The 15,168-nt window shown below is 49.3% G+C and overlaps 2 protein-coding genes across 2 annotated transcripts in view; one reads left to right on the top strand and one right to left on the bottom strand.

Moving 5' to 3' along the window:
• The window catches only part of LOC309848900 (ligand of Numb protein X 2-like), a gene marked incomplete at its 5' end in the record, with an annotated part of 51,559 nt that overhangs the window by 27,935 nt on the left and 8,456 nt on the right, over window positions 1–15,168 (top strand). The window contains 5 exons of the mRNA XM_082700938.1: window positions 678–855; window positions 2,375–2,606; window positions 11,687–11,836; window positions 12,144–12,280; window positions 12,657–13,290. Of these exons, the coding sequence (XP_082557064.1) occupies window positions 678–855; window positions 2,375–2,418 (222 nt within the window). The 3' untranslated portion in view covers window positions 2,419–2,606; window positions 11,687–11,836; window positions 12,144–12,280; window positions 12,657–13,290. The remainder of the gene's footprint in view (window positions 1–677; window positions 856–2,374; window positions 2,607–11,686; window positions 11,837–12,143; window positions 12,281–12,656; window positions 13,291–15,168) is intronic.
• On the bottom strand, window positions 4,153–9,977 carry LOC309848899 (ral guanine nucleotide dissociation stimulator-like). The gene is made up of 6 exons (XM_082700937.1): window positions 9,598–9,977; window positions 9,092–9,199; window positions 7,503–7,696; window positions 6,859–6,918; window positions 5,725–5,924; window positions 4,153–5,473 (listed from the first exon to the last, which is right to left on the bottom strand). The coding sequence occupies exons 1-6, from the start codon at window positions 9,733–9,735 to the stop codon at window positions 5,142–5,144; spliced, it is 1,032 nt and encodes a 343-aa protein (XP_082557063.1). The 5' UTR covers window positions 9,736–9,977; the 3' UTR covers window positions 4,153–5,141.

The following is a 15,168-nucleotide window of genomic DNA, read 5'->3' as shown; positions in this document are numbered from 1 at the left end:
TAATTTAAAAAAAGGTGATGTTTTAAATTTTCCTTTTCTTCTAGGAGTGTCCCCATAAATAGAAACAATCAATATCGATAAAAATTGCTTTTTCCTGAGAACACAGTTTGTTGGAAAATTGTTCTCTTCCTTAACTTTTTCAAAAATTCAGTTATTTCATATCCTTATAGCTTTCCGTGAAGGTTGTGAAGATGAGTTTGCACCCATTTCATGACCGAGCATTCTCATGAGTAAGAAACAGAAGATAGATCTATAGCTTTTTTCTGGCAGTTAACTAAATCCGCACTTTACTTTTGTACTATTCTGTCACCATTTCTCTCAAAGAATAGAGGAGAGAGAGAGAAATAAAATTAATTAGCTTGTCTTCAGAATCTTAAAACTCAAGTGCATTATTTACCTTTGTAGAATTGGCCCTCTTTTGACTTCCATATATCAATAATTTTGAAGTTTTTGTGTTCCATACATAGTCATATGAAAATACAGCCGTCCCAAGTCTGACATTGTGATCCCCAGTGTTCAGTGTCATGTTTGTACCATGAGGAACTGTGTATTATTTCTTCAGTAACTGATTTTAACAGTGACTTTATCATTGCCATGGTATTTTTTCCTTCAGTTTCCTTACTTTACTTCAGCTATGTATTATTTATTTTGCAATGAATTTTCTTCTCCTGTGTTAGGATCTTACCCAGTGTGTTACATGCCAAGAAAAACACATTACTGTAAAGAAGGAACCACCTGAGTCCCTGGGAATGACAGTGGCAGGGGGCAGAGGAAGCAAGAGTGGTGAACTGCCCATCCTTGTAACCAGTGTGCCAGCTCATGGCTGTCTGGCACGTGATGGCCGCATCAAAAGAGGTAAGATAGGGAGGGCGGGGAACAGTGAAACTCTTCCCATCTTCTCCCTGCATGCAACTCATGTTTGAAAAAAGTAACAAATATTCCCCAAATTTTCTATTAAATATGATTTTTTAAAAATCTTATAAAGTGTCCCTTCCATATATAAGTGTAAAACCTCTCTCTAAGGGGCGCCTGGGCGGCTCAGTGGGTTAAGCCGCTGCCTTCGGCTCAGGTCGTGATCTCAGGGTCCTGGGATCGAGTCCCGCGTCGGGCTCTCTGCTCGGCAGGGAGCCTGCTTCCCTCTCTCTCTCTGCCTGCCTCTCCGACTACTTGTGATTTCTCTCTGTCAAATAAATAAATAAAATCTTAAAAAAAAAAAAAAAAAAAAAAAACCTCTCTCTAAGATTAGAAAAACGCCTAATGGGGGGCACCTGGGTGGTTCAGTGGGTTAAGGCTTCTTCTGCCTTCGGCTCGGGTCATGGTCCTAGGGTTCTGGGATCGAGCCCCGCATCGGGCTCTCTGCTCAGCAGGGAGCCTGCTTCTTCCTCTCTTTCTCTCTGCCTGCCTCTCTGCCGTTTGTGAACTCTGTCTGTCAAATAAATAAAATCTTTAAAAAAAAAAAGAAAGAAAAGAAAAACACCTAATGGGAAGGAAAATTGCTGCAGTTTGATGATGTTTCCATTCTTTTTTTTTTAAAGAATTTATTTATTTATCTGACAGGCAGAGATTACAAGTAGGCAGAGAGGCAGGCAGGGGGTGGTTGGGGGGAAGCAGGCTTCCGGCTGAGCAGAGCGCGATGCGGGCTCGATCCTAGGACCTGGGATCATTAACTGAGCTGAAGGCAGAGGCTTTAACCCACTGAGCCACCCAGGCGCCCTTTCCGTTATTTTCTAATGTTTATTTAGATCATTGCATTATTTTATGTTGGAACAAACCCTCTAAAAAATAGAACACTCATCTTTTCCTTCCTAACCTTTTATATAATCCTCATTGCCCTTTTTTTTTATTATATTACTTGTCAGGGCAGCAAACACTTTTTTTTTCTTCCTTAAGCAAAAGATGCTCTAATCACAAGTTTCATTTCTTTGTGTAGACCCAAGGATCTCTTCTCTTTTAGTATTCTGATAGATTCATGCTGAGCAAACTCTGTAGGACTATATCTATAGAACTGTGTAACTCTAAAACAGGATATGTTAAAAATTCATTTCTAAGAGCAAAAGATCAGGAAAGAACTATAGAAATCACTGAAGCCCAAAGAAGAGAAATGAACATGCCCAGGTCCTGCACATTAGGAAAACGAGGTCTAATGACTTGGACTTCCAGTCGAATCACAGTGCCTCAAGACACATTTTTTCCTATACATGATGAAATTATCTTAAAAGTTTTGAGTTGTTTTGGAATGTTTTCCATGAATTGGATTTTTCCCTCGATATTGTAAGAATGACAGAGATGTGAAAAAATTATAAATAACAGGATGTATAGGGAAGATAATGACTTGGTAGCTCATCTCATTTTTCTTGTTTATTCCTTTGGACAGGTGATATATTGCTGAATATCAATGGCATTGATTTGAACGATTGAAGTCACAGTGAGGCCATGGCAATGCTAAAAGCCAGCACCACGTCCCCTGCTGTTGTCCTGAAAGCACTTGAGGTCCAGACTGTCGAGGAGGCAGCCCAGGCTACCGAAGAGCAGCCAGGTACCTTCAGCGAGAATGAGTAGGACTCCAGCTGGTCCCCGTCGTGGGTCATGTGGCTTGGGCTTCCAAGGTACTGACAGCGTTTCAGCAGTTTCATGGAATAATCGTCGTGACAACATTTCTCAGTATGGAACACAGTAAATTCATTCGTCCAGGGTGTGAGGGGGAAGGTCCTGGTCAGAGATGAAAGTGGCAATGGCATATCAAGTTATAGAAGAAAAGGGTATTTTTTCCCTTAGATTATTATATTTTAAAAGATAAGTTTAAGGGGCATCTAGGTGGCTCAGTTGGTTAAGCATCCAGCTCTGGATCTCAGCGCAGGTCTTGATCTCCGTACCATGAATTTATAAAAAAGATTTTTTTTTTAACTTCTAAAAAATTAAAACATTCTTAAAAAATAAACCCTTTACCTTATTAAAGGTAAATTTAATAGTAAGAACTAAGCTAAAAAGCCTTGGTGTATCTGTTTATAAAAATGAATAAAGCCATTCTGTCCATGACTATTAAGAAGGTTCTCAAGTGGACCAGCCATGAGATTTGGATGTTCATGCTCTTGCTTTAGAAAAGCTGTCATTTACCACACGTGTACATGCTTAGACTTCGTGTGCACTTTTCACCAGAAAAAACAGGTCAAAGTGTGGGGCCTTTTGAAAAGCTTTTCTAAAACCCCTTTCTTAATCTTGTTAACTCTCTCTAAAAAGGCAGGATGTCAAAACTCAGTTTTCATTGGACATGAGAGACTCTTTCAGCCAAACCACTGGTGTCTGAGAGTAGGACTTCTCACCACCTTCGGGACTGTCACCCACCAGGACATTCTGTAGTTGGTCATTGTCTGCTCATGAAAGTGTTTCAGCTCCTGATGAGTGTTGTATATACTTCGGTATTGAAGTTGGAAGAATGTGTATTACTGTCTTTGTTTCTAGATCACTTTAGAGGAATCCTAAAACTGAACTAAGATGAAACCTTCTGATTCTGAGCCAAGTAGGAAAATGACTGATTTTTTTAAATAAAAATAAACAATAAGAATGCCAGTTTCTGAGACTTCGAGCTTCATTTGGATGTAATTTGTAATAACTAGCATTTGTATAGTGCTATGTGATGGATATTTTAAAAGTACTTTCACGTAAAGAATAGCAGAAAAATCCAGGATGAATGGAATTCATTTGTCTATCATCTAACTTACTGACTTGTCCTTGTGGTAGTGAAAAAGACCAAAAAGGCCTGAAACAGTAACAGAATTCGTATCTCAGGGCCCTGTAGGCATAGATTGGAATGGTTGCTATGAAACCATGGCCGTTCTACCTAATGGTGAGGGCTCAGCCAGCAGAGGGAACTCATTTATCCTCTTGAGTACTCAGCCTGATACACTGACCTGTCACTTGAAACCCAGCATGTCAGAAAGGTCCGGTCCCACTGGGGGAGAAGTGGTCTCCTCGGCGGCGCAGGAGCCGAGCATGTGCACACCACTGCTGGTGGCCAGGCTGTGCTGGCGCTCCTTTAGTTCTTGTTACCTGGTGTTCCAGGTGTCCAGCTCCCCTAAGAAGTCCAGAAATGCTCACCCCATTGATGGACTCCCACTCCTAGCGGCTTTGGCCAGCCTGCCGTGTGGGAGCAGGCCTGTCTTGGGCAGGACTGCCAGGTCGCAGGTGGACAAGGAGTCTGACTGGTCTCGGACAGGAGCTGGCAGGCCAGGACCCAGGTTCCCACATGGGTTCCTTGAGATTTTGGTTTGGATGCGTACCCTGTCCTCTGACTTCTCTGCCTCCATGTCTGTCCCCAGGGTGGAGCATTTTCAGGTGAATCACAAAGAACAATGATATTTCAGATGAACAGTACATGGGATAATGAAATCTATTTGGAGTGTCTGCCTGTATCGAAAGCGTGTCTATCAGTCCAAGGTCACTATTCTGTGAACTCCTGGGGGTTGTGTGTTGTGTGCAGACCAGTATACACAACCAGGTATTGGGAGGGCCACTGCTCTGTGGGTACCGGCGGCTCTTTTCAGCACGTCGCACACCACACAGGGTAGCAGCTCTGCTCTTTCTCAAAAGGGAGGGTCTTTCTCTGCATTTAGCTGGCGGTGTACCAGACAAAAGAGTTATTTGTTTTGTGTTGTGCTGTTTCATTGTTTTGGCAGAAGATTCAGAAAAACGAAAATACCTATATCATCTCTACAAAAGTTTGAAAAGAGAGGAATCACTCTTATGTTCTGCAGACACACACAGAAGGCCATATTGTAGTTTCCAGGCAGAGGAAAATCCAATTGAGGTGAAGTGGCCGAGACAGAGAGAAGAGCAGTGGTTGCAGGGACTGGGGGAGGGACAGAGCAGTGAGCGATGAGGAGCGCGGGTGTCTCTGTGAGGAAACGTCATAGAAGACATGGTTGTGCAACACTCTGGATGGACCTAATGAGACCTCCATATCCCACTGCAAAGGATGTGAGTAAAATGTTATATAAACTCAAATTCTACTTTATTTAATAAATTAAATCTATGAAGTAATTATAGAGGTGAACACAGAACACAAATATGATAAAAAAGGAAATGACGGGGGAGGGGGATATATGCTCTGGGGGTCCAACCAGCACGAGCTGCTGCTCAGGGGCCTAGCCTGCTTGCTCCACGGAGGCAGGGGGCGGCAGCTGGGGGGCCCAGACTGCTTGCTCCACGGAGGCAGGGGGCAGCAGCTCGGGGACAGGACCCTGCTGGTCATCCAGTAAAGGCAACATGCCAGGTGGCTCTTCCGTGGCAGAGAAGTGAACGAGGGCCCTGACGACCATCTGCCCTGGTCCCATCGGGTCAGGTGGGGTCACTGGTCTCCCTAACCCACTGTGAGCTGCTGCAGCAGGGATGGTAGAGACCAGCTCAGGCTCCAGAGGTGCAGCGGGTGCCAGAGGGGCTGCTGGAACAACTTCCAGATTTTGCTCTGGGGCCGGCGCTGTAGCTCCAAGAAGAGAAAGCATCATCAGCTTGATTGACTTCCCTTTTGCCTTTCCCTTTCCCCACCACTCAGCGTGGCCTGCGTTCAAGACCCAGCCCCTGGAAGGTATCCCCGACGGAAGCCCATGGGGACAGTGATCTGAGACGACTCACTCTCTTCGGCTCAACTACAATCTACGGAGGCTTCCTCAGGGTGGCCCACCCTGTCTCCTCCTCAGGCCCACACCAGTTACCCCCAGTCCTCCTCACCCCCAGCCTCTGGCTCCGTGGCCTTTCTGGGAGGGCATTGACTTTCTGGCAGCAGAAGCTGGGCACGGCGCTGCAGGTCCGAGCCTGGCACATAGACCTGCAGGTAGGCCAGCAGCGTATGCAAGCTGGGAAACTCCGGAGGCTGCACAAAATCCCCTGGATACTTTTCCACCCAGGTGTTTAGGATGGCATAGATGGCCCTGGGGACAGACATGGAGACAGAAAAGTCAGAGGACAAGGTATGCATCCAAACCAATATCCCAGGGAACCCCTGTAGGAACCTGGGCCCCTGGGCTTCCAGCTCCTGTCCGAGACCAGTCGGACTCCTAGTCTAATTGCGACCTGGCAGTCCTGCCCGAGACAGGCCTGCTCCCAGACGGCGGGCTGGCCAAAAGCCTCTAGGAGTGGGAGTCCGTGATCAATGGGGTGATCATTTCTGGACTTCTTAGCGGAGCTGGACACACTCCTCAGTCTGTCTCCTTGCCCACGAGCCACTTCAATTCAACTGCATGTGCCCGGGGAGGGGTGGTGTCTGGCCTCTTAATTACCCTCACTGCACTCGCCTCTGCTCCGTGAAGATCCAACCGAGGAGGGAGCAAAGGGACTCTGTCTCTAGCCAGGTCTTCCCAGGACCCTCCCCATACCTCCACCGTTACCTCCTCTGCCCGTTCACTAGGTGCCATGAGAGTGGGTCTGTTTCCACTGACACTCACCTCCCACAGGGTGTGGGATGTCTGCTGCTCCCTGGGCTCTACTGGGTCACCACTCTCCCTGAGCCCCCTCTGAGCACCCAGCGTGCAGGTGCCAACAGAATGCTGTGCGAAGGTTCCTAAATCCTGCGTTCTGGGTCCCAGAATTGGGCAGAGAGAGGGTTGGGAGGTGGTAGGCATGGAGCATGACCCTCTCAGGGGTGGAAGCTGTCCTCCATCGTCCTCTGCTCTCCCACAGTGCTCACACACCTACCCCAGCTCCCCAAGGCACCTTCCTAGTTTCCAGTAGAAGCTCTCAGACCTTTACCCTAAAGCAGGAATCACAGAGGTGTGCATGAAGGTCCATCAGCCCCTTGAACTCACAGGACCCTCACTGCCCTGGTGGAGAGGGAAGGCCCTCCTAGAGCAGCCAAAGCTTACTCACATGTCTCGCTGCTCTTGGGATCTCTTGACCTCTTCATATGTGGAGTAATAGCACCCGAATCTGGAGGAGGCCAGGGGGCATCACATGAGATGTCTGCGGATGTTGGCTCTCACCCTCTGACCCTCGACTAGCCTGCAGCCCTGGGGTGCTGTCTGTTCTGTGCCGGGATCCCATTCAGCTCCGAGATAATCGCCTCCACCTACTGGGGCTTCCTGAATGCTTGCTGAATAAAAGGGCCCCAACCAGCCCATCACGAACATCTGCGGGGGCCTGGCCCTGCTCACCCCCAGGGATGACTGTTCTGGATTCATCCAGACACAGACCCCAGAAAGAATCTCAGATTCCCTTTCAATGGCAAAGGAGCCCTGCTCAAGATCACAGTGAGGGTCAGGGATTAGGCAGAGGCTTCATCATGAGGGGCACGGGAATGTTCAAAGAGCATGCCCACAGGCCCTCCAGCAGACTTTTCCACCGGCGCAGGCTGCCAGGTATCCTTTCTGACACCTACCACTGAGTCCCTATAATACCTCTGCCCCAGTTAGAAGCAAGGGGAAGTTTGGGGAAGCTTGGGGACCTGCCAAAGTCTCACAACCAGGCATTGGCCTAATCCCATGGGGCAGTTAGGGGCAGGGGAGGGTGCTCACCTTGCACATAGTTGGTCCAGCACCTCCCCAGAGCTGGCAAAGGTGTCGTATGTGTCCAGAAAGGTGTGGACACAGTGTAGATCTTGTCTGAGGATGGCAGGCACCAGGTGATCAATTGCGGCCTCCAGCTTGTTGGCCCGCTCTGCCATCAGCAGTGAGGTCCTCGTCCTCTTCCTGGTTGAACGATTTTTCCCCTGAGGTGAATCAGAGGAGACATGAGTCAGTGCTGTGGCCACCAGGAGGGTTGTGGCTTGGAGGGCAGAATGAGCCCCCAGATCTCAGGGACTTCTGCAAGAGGTGGGACAAGAGAGCCCAGAGTCTGAAAAAGAATCGGGTGACTCAGTGTCTCATTGGGTTCAGCCTAAGGCACTTGGTTTTGCTTCAGGTCATGGTCTCCGTGTCCTGAGGCTGCGCTCCTCGTAGGACTGTGTCCATAGGGCAGTGTCTGCTTGAGGATTCAGTCTCTCTGCTTCTCCCCACTCTCCCCCTGTCTCTCTCTCAAATCCATCAATCAGCCAATCAGTTAAGAAGCCTTTAAGGCAAAGAGAAAATGTTCTTGGAATCCATACAAAGAATTGAAAGAAATGATGTCTGAACTTGCTAGTATCTGAGGTCCCTTTGTGAGCGGAGTATGGATAGCACGTCCCTGCTTGAGTGGCATGGATCCTGTGATTTCTGATAACATAGCCCATTCTTTTTATTTTTTTGAAAGACTTGTTATTTATTTATTTGACAGAGAGAAAGGTGACAAGTAGGCAGAGAGGCAGCCAGACATAAAGGGGGAAGCAGGCTCCCCGCTGAGCAGAGGACCCCACGCCCCCGACGTGGGCCTCGATCCAGGACTGTGAGACCCAGGACCCATGACCTGAGCTGCAGGCAGAGGCTGAAACCCCTGAGCCACCCCGGCACCCAACATATCCCATTCTTGAGATGAGAACACAGAGATGTTTAAGGCGAGAGGGCTTAGGATAAGAAGGCACGGAGGCTGTAGGATGCCGCACTGTGCCTTGGCCAGAGAAGGGGATTACATCCAGTCCTGCCCCAGTAAAGGGCTCCATGGCTGTGATCAATGACTGGCCTTCCAGACCGCCATGCAGTGCAGTGCAGTGAGGCCCCTGTTCCTTTTCCTTGCGGGGGGGGGGGGGGTCAACAATGTGTTCAATCAATACCAAAGCGCAGAGCAAGAGACAGAGTACCATGAGCCCCATGTCCCTTTGGATCAAAGTCTCTCAATTCACTCTTGCAAATAATCATTTGCAAGACTTGTAGAAGCTGAGGAATGACTGTTGGGCCAGTGGGGGCACCTGGGAGCACGAGTTAGGAAAATGCCTTGGCATGGGCAAAAGGAGTCTAAATCAATGATGAGACATGGTCTAGTCTCTTTAATGATACTCCTATAAGTATGTGGACAATGGCTGTGCTTCTGTCCAAGGCGTGGGCAGGACTATGTGGGCCAGTTTGGGGAAGAGATGGGATGCAGATTCACGGGAGAACAGGACTCTAGGAGGCCAGGTTGGCTTCTAGGAAGTGGGGCCCTTGGTGCTGCATGGGCGCCCCAGGGGTCGGGTCTCCCCAGCACCTGCACTCACCCTGAGCCAGCGCCAGACTCTGTTGGCCGTGTGCGGCTTTGTGTCTTTGGAGGAAGGAGAGCAGGCAATCTCCTCGGTCACCTCCTGCACCATGTCCTCTGGAGCATTCTATAAAGACAGTGCCCGACAGCCAGGCAGGAGGCCTTAGAGCCCTGTCTGGAGGCCTTTGCTGGTCTTCAGACCCAGGGCGCTCCATTCCAGACACACCACAGCCCAGGTGGCAGAGCCCTCCCCCAAGGAGAGAAACGTGGCCCAGCTTCAGGGCCTTGGATGTGCTCTGGCACAGCTCAGAGTCACCTCAGGAATCCCCTGTGCACCCTGCCCACCCTGACATTGGTGTGAACAAGAAGGGATCACAAGAGTATCCACTGTACTCACCCTCCTCCAGACCATGGGCAGGAACCCCCACATATCCCTCCTCCCCCCAAACTCCAGAGGAAGGGATGGGGCTTCTCTAGGACAGTTCAGAGGGGTGGGCATCGCCTAGTCTCCTCAGAAGTAAGTACCTTATGGCGTCTCCCTCGAAAGGACCTGCGGCATTGTGGGGGTGGTTTTAGCCAATGTCTGCAGCATGGGATCAAGTCATTTTCCTGGGGGTTCTGGTACCCAGAGCCCCGGAAACTGGGTACACAACAGGAAAACATCTTTCTGTGTCAAGGTCCTGAGTCCAGTAACCCTGCTACTGGACTAGCCTGGCTGCCTGGTTGCAGGGGTTCCAAGTTCTGAAGGCCTTTGTGATCCAGGCAGTGACATCACTTCCTGAGATGCCCTATTGGGGCCCACTCCTGGTTGGACCCCTACACGAACAGTGCTCCCGTCTGCAATCTCCTCTTCCCCCTTCTGCATGCAAGGACACAGTGACCCCAACACACCCCTCTCCAAAGGCCCCCAGGGAAGGTCTGGAGCAGCCAGGGCCCCAGCTTGCAAACACACCTGGTTTCAGACACAAGTCTCTATTCTTACCTGGTTCAGACCCTAGAGAAGCCATTGTGGCAGACAGGGATGGTCTTCTTGCCAAATATGGATGAGTCCAGCATGTCTTTCTATCAGATGTCCACAGGCATAGGTTGGATAATAGCTATGATGTTAGAGGAGTGCTGTCACATGTAAGAAATACCTCCCACCCAATTTCCTCCCTCCTGTCAACTTCTTGGAATCTGCTACTCATCAGATCCCACCCCACAGTCCCTCCTGGGGTGTGTGTTTGTGTGCACCAGCACACAAGCTCCTGTGTGCACACATGTGTTCATCGGTGCTCACATTCTGGAGTCCCAGAAGAGGACAGCCCCACTTACAGAGGGCTGGGTAATAGCTTCCCAAGGTCTTAGGCTTTGCATTTTCAATTCAACCCTAAAGAAGGGACTGGAGTCTTGGCCCTTGATGGTCAGAATGCACCATTACCCCTAGAGACCGCCTGTCCCGGGATGCAGGCCATTCTCTCCTTTCCAAAGGGTGTGATGCAGATGGTGGTCCATGCAGTGGGTCACCATGTCCCGGGATCCTCCTCAGACAAAAATCTGGGCATATGTCTCCTGTCTAGGAGACCAATGATCACCCTCAGCCCGATAACATTTCCAGGCCAACAGCCACTTCCTTCCAGAAAAACTTTTCCAGAGCCCCCAGTGAATGGCTACGTTGCATCCAGGACCCCAACTTTGAGGACAATCAAAGAGCTGTGTTCAAGCCGGCTAAGCATCCCTACCAGTCTGATTCTGGGCAAGGCCCGGACCCTTCAGGGATCTTCACAGTCTCCCTTCGGGGGCTCCATTGGTTCCCCAACTCCTCTGTAGACATGTTTGTGTGACCCCTCCCCAGAGTGTGGTCCTGACTTGGTGATTCACTTCCATGTCACAGAACGTGGCCACGTAACCCAAAGGCCCTTCTGAGATTCCGTTCGAAATCTCATTGCCCAGCCCCATGTTGACTCGGATCCATGTTCTCTCTCAAATCTTCATACTGGAGCACAAGCCCCTAGGTTGAACCATGACCCAGACATATGCACATGGCCCAGCCCTGTGGGCCCACAAAAGACAGAAGTCAGGTCTTTGAGATGGGCTGTATCTGGCCCATGCCCCTGAGTGTGCTCAGGTTCTCGGTGAAGCAGGTCCTCCCTTGGTGTTGTCAGCAGCCCAGTTTAAGGAGAGACTCTGGCAGGAGCCCTCAGAAGAACACTGCTGGATTCCTGATCCCCTGAGACCACGAGGCAGCATTTGTTGGTTCAGCCACTGAGTGTGGGGAAGTGCGGTCACAAGCCCTGGGAGAAGGGCACTGATACTGACCAACTTCCCGGGCCCTGGCCCTCCTCCCCTCCCACTCTGGTCCTTCCTCAGCTTCTCTGGCCACCCTGGCCCCCTTTCTAACCTCCAGTCCTCTGCTCCATGGTGCCCTCCGCCAGGTGGAATGCACTCGCATTTGTGCAGGGCTGTCTCCTTCTTTTCCTCCCGCAGGAATTCTCTGTGTCATCTCAGCACAGCCGTGTCATACCCCTCACCGGGTGGAGTTCGGGCCTTAGTTGTGTCCCTTGCTCTTTTGCTGTGGAACAATCGCTTTTCCCGTTCACATTTTGGTTTCTCGTTTGTCCATCTTCTGCTCTAGACCCTGAGCTCTCACGAGGAGAACCCGCTGGGCTGATAAGCCCTGGCACCATCTGAGTGCGCAGTGCCCAGTGGCTGAATGAACGGGAGAAAGGATCCGTCCCAGCACAGACCAGCTCCGTTGTTTGAGCCTCACTGATTTTAGTCCTGTGTAAGCCTTTTGTTTTATTTTTAAGTTAACTGTGACTGATGTGGGCCTCGAACTCATAACCCTGAGATCAAGGATCCTAGTGCCTGAGAAAGCCAGGTGCCTCGTTGGTCCTCTTTAAAGGTTTTACGCTGATCACTATTCAAGTGAACTTGGTCATTTCAACATGCTGTACAGAGCTATATTACATTACGCTGAATGACCATGTACCTCCCCAGGTTTTGGTAGCCTGTCACCACAGAGGTCCCCCCCTTGACAGTGCTGAGTGGATCTTCAGATTGGAGACTGAAATCCTTTCTGTGTTCTTCAGGAGCCCAGAGTCTCTCCACCATCGGCCTTCTCCCTCCGTGGGATGACATGCACCTCTGATGCCATCAGCACAAGAAGAAAGATGACAAGGAAATACACACAGGAGGGTGTTTCCGGCCAGGTCTTGAAGGCCTCAAGGTTCACTTTGATGCTCAATCTTTTATGTTTTATTTTAGGATTTTATTTCTTTATTAGAGGGAAAAGAGCACAAGCAGTGGGAGGGGTAGAGGGAGGAGAACCAGAGAGATGCTGATCTGAGGAGGACAGGGCGTGGCTGATATAGACCTGTGCAGGGACCAGTGGAGGCCACCCTGAGCTGGCCTCTGTCATCTGGTGGGCCGGGAGTAAGGAGTAGCCTCAGATCCCTGTGCCCATGACCTGCTATCAGGGGAGACCCTCTAGGGATTGCTTCCTGGACTCAGAGAACATTGAATGGTGGGGAAATTTTCCTTGACTTAGGAGGGACATGAAAAGTCAATCATTGGGTTGATAGTTTCTCTTCTTGGACTGACAGCCCCAACCTCAGAAGAAGATGCTGAACCACCTCAAGAGCTACCTCTATCTCCCACTGTGGTGCCTGCCGCAGCTTTAGAGCCCGAGGGGCCTCGATGGGAACCAGTTGTGAGTGTGATACAGCCGAGGGGAGGCACCTACCTGAAGGGGCCTACTGCAAAGTTTCTATGGACAACCAGGTGCATGATTGAAACACTTAGGGGTCTTCCCCTGTGGGGGACATTCCTGGTTTAAAAGTGTTCAAGCGGTGAAGCGGGGTGATATCCCAGGTGTGACAGCATGATCTCAGGATCCCGGGGGTCCCCAGAAGACCAGCTGGGGCCCGAATGCTTCCGAGTTCCCAGACACCAGTTAGGGAGGATGGCTGAAAACCAGGAAGCTAGGTCCCGGCTTTCTGCTCTGGGAAGCAAGCTGGGCCCAGACACCACCTTATTCCATTCTGGTTGCAATGAAGAAATGGACTGTACACCAGAATTTCGTACCTGTGGATTATGCACAGGTGCTAGAGAAACATTTTTTGACATAAGGATGGAGAAATGGTTCCTCCACAACAGCTACTGGAAGGACACTGAAGGATTATTTTAGCACAGGAAGTCAGACCTGCAGGAGTGAGTGGGAAACAAAGAGCCCGGTGGGTAAGTAGTTAGCCAACATGTCGGGAAATCTGAATTACCATTAGCTGTAAAACACATGAAAAAGCCATTTCGGGAGATGTTAGTGACAAGTTGGAATGACATGATAATGCACATTGTTAGAACAACTGAAGGTACTTAGCATTAAAGGATTCTGAGATTCTCATTTTGTGCTCTAAGAGGGGTAATCGACTCAGTTCAGACGTAAGTTACACGTGCTTAAGAGTTTGGGTTTTTTAAAGATTTCATTTATTTATTTATTTGTCAGCAAGAGTGTGAGAGCGCACAAGCAGGGGGAGCAGCAGGCAGAGGAAGAAGTGGGCTCTGGGCTGAGCAAGCAGCTTGATGCAGGACTCAATCCCAGGTCCCCAGTATCTTGGCCTGAGCCGAAGGCAGATGCCTAAGAGACTGAGCTACGTAGGCGTCCCTACATGGGCTTAAGAGTTTTAAAGGTGGGGCACCTGGGTGTCTCAGTTGGTTAAGGAACTGCCTTCGGCTCAAGTCATGATCCTGGAGTCCCAGGTCCCACATCAGGCTCCCTGCTCGGCAGGGAGTCTGCTGCTCCCTCTGACCTCTCCCCCTCATACTCTCTCTCTTGCTCTCTCATTCTGTGTCTCTCTAATAAATAAATAAAATCTTTTTTTAAAACAAGAGTTTTACAGGCAACTCTAAAATCATAGAAATCGAGTATATGTTTTTTCAAACTAAAAGATGAAATTAGAGAATAAAGAAAGTATGTCAACTCCTTGACAGGGAACAAATGAGAAGAAAGAAACATTAAAAATGCATGTTCGGGACACCTGGGTGTCTCAGAGGGTTGAGTCTCTCTCTTCGGCTCAGGTCATTGTCTCAGGGTCCTGGGATCGAGCCCCACTTCGGGCTCTCTGCTGGGCGGGAAGCCAGCTTCCTTCTCCCTTTCTGCCTGCCTCTCTGCCGACTTGTGTTCTCTCTCTGTCAAATAAATAAATAAAATCATTTAAAAAAATGCATGATCAGGGACGCCTGGTTGGCTCAGTTGGTTAAGCAGCTGCCTTCGGCTCAGGTCATGATCCCAGCATCCTGGGATTGAGTCCCACATTGGGCTCCTTGCTCAGCAGGAAGCCTGCTTCTCCCTCTTCGTCTGCCTGCCTCTGCTCACTCTCTGTGACCCCCCAAAAAAAAAAAAAAAAAAAAAGCATGATCAATAGAAAAGTAAAAATCATATGGTAGAAATAACTCTACCTATATAAGCCATCACAACAAATGTGGGTAGTTAAACCATAAGTCAAATGATATATGAATGGACAGAACTCTTCAATTGAATTAGGAAATTAACAAAATCTGTTTCTCTGCTGTTTTAAAAAAAAGATCAAATGCAAGAGGACAGAAACCAGTGCACAGGCCCAAACTAAATCCAAAGCAGATGCACTGGGTTTTGCCTGGAGGTGGAAATACCCCAGGTTGATGGCCTTGGGAGACACGAGGGTGGGGGTGGGGGGCCAGCTAAGGGAGGACTAAATGGAAGAAGTGATGTGAGATTTGAGGCAGAAATGGTAAGAATGAGCCACCTGGGTGCCGTACTTCAGGCAGAACATCCTAAGGTCCCGTAGGACCTTAGGATGTTTGAGGAACAGAAAGGTTGGTGTCCTTTGACAGATGGTACAGGAAATAGATCATGAAGGATCTTGAAGGATATTTGCATTTTATTTTTAGTGCAGTGAGGAAACATCGGAGCATTTGTAGCAGACGAGTTCCATGATGTGTCTTTAAAAAGATCCTTCCAGCTACTGCGGGGAGAATGCAGTAGAGAGGGTTATAGAGAAGCAAGAGGGGAAGCGGGAAAGCCATTTGGCGGCCAGTACAGTTGTTCAAGTGAGAGGAGAGTGTGCCTTGATCCAGAGG

This window comes from Mustela nivalis (assembly GCF_964662115.1).
Source record: "Mustela nivalis genome assembly, chromosome: 15".
In the NCBI taxonomy this organism is placed as follows: Eukaryota; Metazoa; Chordata; class Mammalia; order Carnivora; family Mustelidae; genus Mustela; species Mustela nivalis.
The sequence above is the reverse complement of the archived record's forward strand: the minus strand, read 5'-3'. Positions and strand labels throughout refer to the sequence as shown.

What these genes read in the sequence shown, in the direction of transcription:
- LOC309848899 (XM_082700937.1), bottom strand. Translation starts at nt 9,735, where the DNA reads ATGTTTTCCTGTTGTGTACCCAGTTTCCGGGGCTCTGGGTACCAGAAC. An exon ending in TCCCAAGAGCAGCGAGACAT is followed by an intron (nt 5,925 to 6,858) that starts GTGAGTAAGCTT and finishes GTCTGTCCCCAG; the next exon opens with GGCCATCTATGCCATCCTAA. An exon ending in CACGGAGCCAGAGGCTGGGG is followed by an intron (nt 5,474 to 5,724) that starts GTGAGGAGGACT and finishes TTGGAGCTACAG; the next exon opens with CGCCGGCCCCAGAGCAAAAT.